Below are 6,401 nucleotides of genomic sequence, written 5' to 3'. Positions count from 1 at the left end.
AAAAAAAAGAAAAGAAAGCAAGTTATCAATTCTGCTTGTTGGGGGGAAGAGGACTTAAGAAAAGTTTCACAAAGGAGATGATATTTTCAGTTTGGTCCCAAAGGGTGACTGGGCGTTCATTAGGCAGAAAAAAGAAATGTATTGTTTTCTGTACTCCTAGACCTGGCACACAGTGATTGCTCAATCAGACCCAATCTAGTCACTATTTTTGTGAGTTTGGACATTACTTAACCTCTCTGAGACTTGGTATTGTAATCTGTGAAAAGGAAATAATCACAGTGTTCTTGTGAGGGTTGAATGTAGAACACTTAGCACACTGCGTGGTACATAGTGGGTTAGTGTTAATTATGGTCAAATGAATGAATGAATATCTTCCTTAATGACCAAATCTAGGCTAGGCTGGTAACCCAGGAGCCTAGTCTTTTATATGATTAACAGTTTGTCAATAGAGATTGCTAGACTCCTTTCAACCTCTGAACTGCTCTGATTGAAAAATAAGCATTGATAAGCCTCGATTGAATGGAGAAGGTCAAACTGCCCTCCTCAGGCCCCTTCCTTACCCCCTTTTTTGTCCTATCCCCTTTAACAGGTTCCTTCCTCCCTTCCTCCCACCCTCCCTCTCTCTTCATTTTTTAATGATCGTGAGCAAAATCCCTTCAGATTCATAGTGAGCTTCTCCTCATTCCATAGGCTCCCTGCCGCTCAGACTGGACTGGGTTGACAAGGCTGGGAGGAGGTCAGCCACACTGAGACACTGTGACACTTAACTAGGGAACCTCCCTCCCAACTGCTAGGGCTCCAGTCTGAGACCCCAGGGAGACAGTCGCCCCCTACGGACCAAAAGCAGCCCCACACCGCTGCAGGCAGCTCTGGTTGCTAGGCAACCAGGCGATGGAGGACTTCAGGAAGGGATTTTCAAGCAGAGACCATTTCTCTCCCCTTCCACCGCCTCTCCTGCTCCTTCAGCAAATAGACGGGGTTGGGACCGCGGTCCGCTGCTGTCTGATAAGCTGGGCTCATTCTTGAATATAGAGCTTCACTGGGTGACCTCCATTTTGTGTGTGGTGAAACGATCACTCTTGCCCCAAATGTGGTTTCATCTGGGGGCTGGAGACTTGGGTCGCTGAAGGTGGAAGTTTCTGATTTGCAAGGAGGGGAGGAGCATTGTCGTGGGTGTGCACCCTTAGTCAATGGGAATTCTAGCAAATTGAGCTTGCGTGGGAATAATTTTGATCAGTCCATCAAGATTTCCTCACGATTCCCAATGTATACATTAGGAAACTCTTACGTTAGCCCATTAAAATAAAAAGGTCCATTGGAATGACAATATATAAAGGATCATTCATACCTCACTGGGGACAACTTTTCCGTGGCTTTCATGAATACGGTTTCTCTCCAGACAAGGGAGAGATCATGAGGTCTGTGAATCCCTGTGAGTAGGGACAGAGCCCAACAAAATGGAAAGAAATAAAAGAATGGCGGGGTTGGGGTGTGGTAAGCACAGAATCTGGCAGCTTCTGAGCTCTGTGTCTGGTTTGGGGATCCCCATCTCTGTGTCCCCTGTGTTAGGACCATGCTGAAGCACTCCATCCTTATGAAGGCTGTGAGGGACCAGAAATCCATAGCTTTTCCTTCTAGTAACCTAGCATTCTGGCCCAGGAGTGGGCCCAGGCAGGCCAAGGCCATGACCAAAACAGTCTTTCCACTTGGGACGCATCTCTTCCTTCTCAGCTAGTACAACAGAAGCTTGATTGTGGCAGAGCCCCAAGCCATGGCAAGCTTAGGGGAGAGCTGTGCCCAGGAGTCTCCTCGTGGGCTTTCCCTCCAGAGTTCCAAGGTAGAGATACCAGGGTGAGGTAACTGGCAGCCAGAGAGCATCTGGCCCAGCCACTGCTCAGTCCACATCTCCACAGGGCATGGTGGCAGGGGACGCTTCTTGCTCTCTGTGTTTCCAAACTGAACTGGGTCGGGGCTGTGCTCCTGCTCTATTAATAGCCCCCTTAGCCCAGCCTGCTAGCCCCAAACCCGGATGCCAGGAGCGGTGAGTCAGCAGCTAAAAATAACGAAGAGCAACTACATCCGAACCCCAATGAGCAGCTCCCCCGGGTCCTCCGCCCTTAAGTTTTTGTCAGTGTCAGAATCCAGCCCAGGGCCTATAGGTTAAGCCGCTATAGCTGTCCAGTTCTCCTGGGAAGAGAGTGAGGATTTCCGGCGGCAGGCTCAAGGTTGCGTACCCAAGGCTAGGGACTAGGAGAAAGGGGTTAGAGGCTGGGGCTGGGTGCTGTCGTTCCGGATGGGGGGCCAGACGCTGAGGTTAGAGGACCACAGCTGAGAGTGTGAGAGCTGAGAGGTTGGGGCTGCAGGGATGGAGTTGCTGGAGGTCTTCAGGGTGAGGTTGGGAGGTGAGGGGAGGAAGAGACTGGGCGATTGGGAAGGGACATTCAAGTAGGGATGGGGGAGGAGGTACGTGCTGAGAGGTGACAGCCGGGCAGTACCAGGCCGACTGGGGGCCCTAGAGCTAAGGCTGGTAGCCAGTCTGACAGGGGATGGATCGGGAACCGGGAAAAGTAAGGGAACGCTGCTCGAAAAGGCGGAGTGTGGGAGAGACCTGCCCGGTACACAGCGGCGTGGACCCCCAGGAAGACCAGGACCGGAGCACTGATTGCGGCGTTCGTTCTCCGTGCGCCTCCAGCCTCCCCGCGCGTCGCATGCTGGCACCCCCGCCCACCGTGCCAGCTGCAGGCCAGGTACGTGGGCGCGGCCGGCCGCCGGAGCCGGAGTGTGCAGGGATACGCAGAGAGGGCGGGGCGGCCAGAAAGGGAAGGGGTGGGCCCGGGAGAAGGGGGCGGGAACACAGATTCAAACTCGCCGGCGTCCAGCCGGAGACCGGAAATGGCCGGGGACTCACTGGGAACTGTAGTTCCCGCGGCTGCCCAGCAACCGAGAGTGGGGGGGGGCGGGTCTTGTCCCGATGATGCCAGTGCTGCCCCAGGGTCTGGCGAGAGAGGAGGAACCGAGAACCGGCCCTCCCTACCTGGCCAACTCCTTAGTTCTACTTCCCTCGGGGTGGAGATACGAACTAGGTCGAATGTGGGTGTGGCGGAAGACTGTGGGGTCACCACAGAACCCCTCTTGTCCCCGTTTTTGCCTTAGGCCCTCCCTGCTTCTACTAGACTCTTCATCCTCGGTCAGCTCCGCACTGGCCACCTTAGCTGCGGAGCCCAGGGACTGCCGAGCCGCAAACGCATTGGGGAACTTGCTCCTCGAAGGGAAGGCTGGGCCGGAAATTGGACACTGCTCGCAGCCCAGAGGAGCGAAAACTTGTGGAAATCGGACCTTGCCCTCGGAGTCCTAAGTCAAGGACACGAGTCCCCAAGCGGCACGGAAAACAGGTGGCATTCAGCAAATACGTCACGGCGACAACGGATGCGGCCCTCCTCTTGGGGCGGCCACAAGGTGGAGCTACAGCGCAATCCTGCACCGCGCGCCTGGCCTCCGGACGCCCCCGAGGTGGCTGCTCTCCCGCGGGCCTCCCGCGAGTCCTTCATTGCTGCAGGTGATTCTCCTCCCACCTCCAATCCACCTCCTCCCATCTCCCCATGATGGCCCCTCAAGGTCGTGTCCCATCCAACCACAGATGGAAGGTGCTTCCTCTCCCCAGCCCCTGAGCCAAAAAGATTAGGCTGTGACCAAATGGAGATTACATTCCTTGAGTAACAGATTAAGACAAGATACAGGAACCAACCTGCCTTGAAGAAAAGGCTGCGCACAGCAAAAAGCCACCTGTAAGCACAGAATTACATGGCTAGACGGGCTCTTCAGCTTCTGGCCTCTAGGCAGGAAAACAGCTAAGTTGCAAGGGTCGGGGAAGACAGTACATCGTGGAGTGGCGATGGTGTCTCTATCATCTTACAGTTCTCCGGGAAAGACCATTTCGTTATCTCCTTCAGTCCCTCTTCCAAGCTATCCCACCCCGACACACCCTGTGCCTTCTATGCAGGAACACGTGCACACAAGTCTGAGACATTATCCGAGCAATCTCCCTTTTACTTCCTCTGTTCTAGTTTCATTTGGGGAGAAACTTCTCATGACTCACTGTGTTCCCAAATATCTCAGGTCAAAAACCCAAGGGGAGCAGATTCCATAGCAGCTTAGGGAATGCCCGTCACCTGGTCCCTCATGGTTCAAAATCTCCTGTTGGCAAAGCTCCCCTCACTGCAACCCACCACCCCCGAAGCATTCCATTTCAGCTGCTCTCCAACCCTTGCTGTTTGTGCAATGTAGACTGGCTTGGGTGGGGAGGCAGGGCAGGGCATTCACTCCATCATGAAATTGTTGATCCTCATCAGCAGCACTGCTGTTTCCAAGCCTGGGGAGGAGCGGGAGGGTAGATCATCTAGGGAGTTAAGCAAGGGGAAAGCTACAGGAGGAGAAATGTGAGGGGAGAAAGTTCTTACCAGTTTTCCCTCTCTTCTTAACAAATCTCCTGTGGGGAGAAAAGCTTCCCATTGTGAGTTCAGCTAGCTTCAAGCAGGCCCTTCCAGCCCCCACACCTGCTCCCCTAACTGCCTTTCCCATATTCAAGCCAATTTGATAGTATAAGGAAGGGCCTAAGAATCTCAAAGGAACTAAACAGACCCTCAGCCCTGGGCAGCATATATGAGTCTGAAGCAGCCTCATCACCAGGGCCCTGGAGAAAGTAAGGACCCAGGAAGCTGAGACACAAAGCACTCACCTTTGGAAGAGGAAGGTCCACAAAAGCAGCATGGTGGAGACAGAATTGGTAATGACCCATATGATTAGGTAGGTTTGAGGGGTCTGTGAAAATAGGAAAAAGTCCCAAGGGTAGTATATCAGGGGAAATAAGTAAGGAAGAGAGGGACAGGATTAAGGAAAACCATGGATGGGAGAAGAAGAGGAGAGGTGACAGTCCCAGAGCCCTTACAATAAGCCAGATAGGGTAACGCATCTGTTGCAGCAGCTGGCAGTCGTTGGTGGTGACCGAATCCACCCCTGCACACCAAAGCAGGGAGAAGAGCCAGAGTTTGTTCACTACAAATAGGTTCACTGAGACATTATCCTTGTGCAATGCCCTGTGAAGGTGGGAAAGAAAATAGGGAACATCCAGAATCATGGTGCACGGGACATGGGAGGCAGCCCCCTGCCTGTGCTTGAATCTATAGTGCCACTGCCAAGGAGGTATCAGCTCTGCCTTTCCATAGCAGCCCCTGACCAACAGTGATTTTCCTTTCATAGCTGAACTCTGTCTTATGGTGGATTCCACCCATGGGTACTAGCCTTGCTATCTGGGGCCACACAATGTGTCTCTCCCCTGGGTCCTGAGGAGAGGCCCTGTCTCCCTGAGCCTTCTCTTCTCTAGGCCCCACAGCTCCAGCTCCTTCAGCCATTACTCTTATTATTTCCTTCCCTGTACAAGCCTCTCTAATATGATATATTCCAATTTATCAATGTTCCTTTGAAAATATGGGGCCTGTCTCTGAAAATAATATCCAAATAGGCTTGGACCAGCCTTTTTTTTTTGAGACAGGATCTTGCTCTGGAGTGCAGTGGCACAGTCTTGGCTCACTGCAGCCTTGACCTCCTGGGCTCAAGTGATCCTTCTGCCTCAGCCTCCAGAGTAGCTAGGACGATAGGTTGGCACCACCATGCTCAGCTAATTGTAGAGATGGGGTTTTGCTATGTTGCCCAGGCTGGTCTTGAACTCCTAGGCTCAAGTGATCCTCCCACCTTGACCTCTCAAAGTGCTGGGATTACAGGTGGGAGCCACCATGCCTGGCCAACTTGGGTCAGCTTTGAATAGAGCAAAACTATCTCCTCCTGTCCTCTGGGCACTATGCCTGTATTCAGGTAGCCCAGAGTCAGGTTAGCCTTTGGCAATGTTACATCCCACTGATGACTCACTATGTATACTGTTCAATGAAAGCCCTGATCTTTTTCACACATGTTCCTGTTGATGCCAGTGTCTCCTCTCTGGTCTTTATGCAACTGAAATTCTTTTGGGCCCCAAATAGAGGTCTTTACATCTATCCCTGGTGCATTTCATCTTGCTAGATTTGGCCTATCTTTTTCCAGCACCTAGACCTTTCAGGGCATCGATTCCATCATCAGTGTATTCATCACCAATTCACATCATTTGGAAACATGATCAGCAGTTGATTAGCAGCTGATGTTGACCAAGACAAGACTAAGGTGAGAGCCAAACCCTATGTCATGTCTTCCTCTTTGGTGATAACTTAGGGAAAGAAATACTTATATAGCTAGGTGAAGTGGCTCATGCTTATAACCGGGAGGCTGAGGGGGGCAATGGCTCAGGCTTGTAATCCCAGCACTTTGGGAGGCCAAGGCAGGAAGATTGCTTGAGGCCAGGAGTTTGAAACCAG

General features: G+C 52.3%; 2 protein-coding genes across 9 annotated transcripts in view; one reads left to right on the top strand and one right to left on the bottom strand.

Annotated features, from left to right (window-relative positions):
* Positions 1–2,077: 2,077 nt before the first annotated feature.
* LOC108539316 (uncharacterized) overlaps positions 2,078–6,401 on the top strand; it is a 15,702-nt gene continuing 11,378 nt past the window's right edge. For 2 of the 4 annotated variants that reach the window (XM_017887908.1, XM_017887907.1), the window contains exons 1-3: positions 2,078–2,747; positions 3,154–3,556; positions 6,094–6,210. In XM_017887908.1, the coding sequence (XP_017743397.1) occupies positions 2,547–2,747; positions 3,154–3,556; positions 6,094–6,188 (699 nt within the window). In that variant the 5' untranslated portion in view covers positions 2,078–2,546 and the 3' untranslated portion in view covers positions 6,189–6,210. The remainder of the gene's footprint in view (positions 2,748–3,153; positions 3,557–6,093; positions 6,211–6,401) is intronic. The other 2 variants (XM_017887910.1, XM_017887909.1) reach the window with 2 other exon arrangements.
* The window catches only part of GDPD2 (glycerophosphodiester phosphodiesterase domain containing 2), an 11,023-nt gene continuing 8,651 nt past the window's right edge, over positions 4,030–6,401 (bottom strand). For 4 of the 5 annotated variants that reach the window (XM_017887902.1, XM_017887904.1, XM_017887906.1 and 1 more), the window contains 4 exons: positions 4,946–5,093; positions 4,736–4,818; positions 4,458–4,486; positions 4,030–4,369 (listed from right to left, as the gene is read on the bottom strand). In XM_017887902.1, the coding sequence (XP_017743391.1) occupies positions 4,317–4,369; positions 4,458–4,486; positions 4,736–4,818; positions 4,946–5,093 (313 nt within the window). In that variant the 3' untranslated portion in view covers positions 4,030–4,316. Of the gene's footprint in view, positions 4,397–4,457; positions 4,487–4,735; positions 4,819–4,945; positions 5,094–6,401 lie in introns of all 5 variants that reach the window. The other variant, XM_017887903.1, reaches the window with a different exon arrangement.

The sequence above is a fragment of the Rhinopithecus bieti genome, unplaced genomic scaffold, assembly GCF_001698545.2.
Source record: "Rhinopithecus bieti isolate Rb0 unplaced genomic scaffold, ASM169854v2 scaffold_18033, whole genome shotgun sequence".
Lineage (NCBI taxonomy): Eukaryota > Metazoa > Chordata > Mammalia > Primates > Cercopithecidae > Rhinopithecus > Rhinopithecus bieti.
Note: the sequence above shows the minus strand (reverse complement) of the source record. Positions and strands in the feature narration are given on the sequence as shown.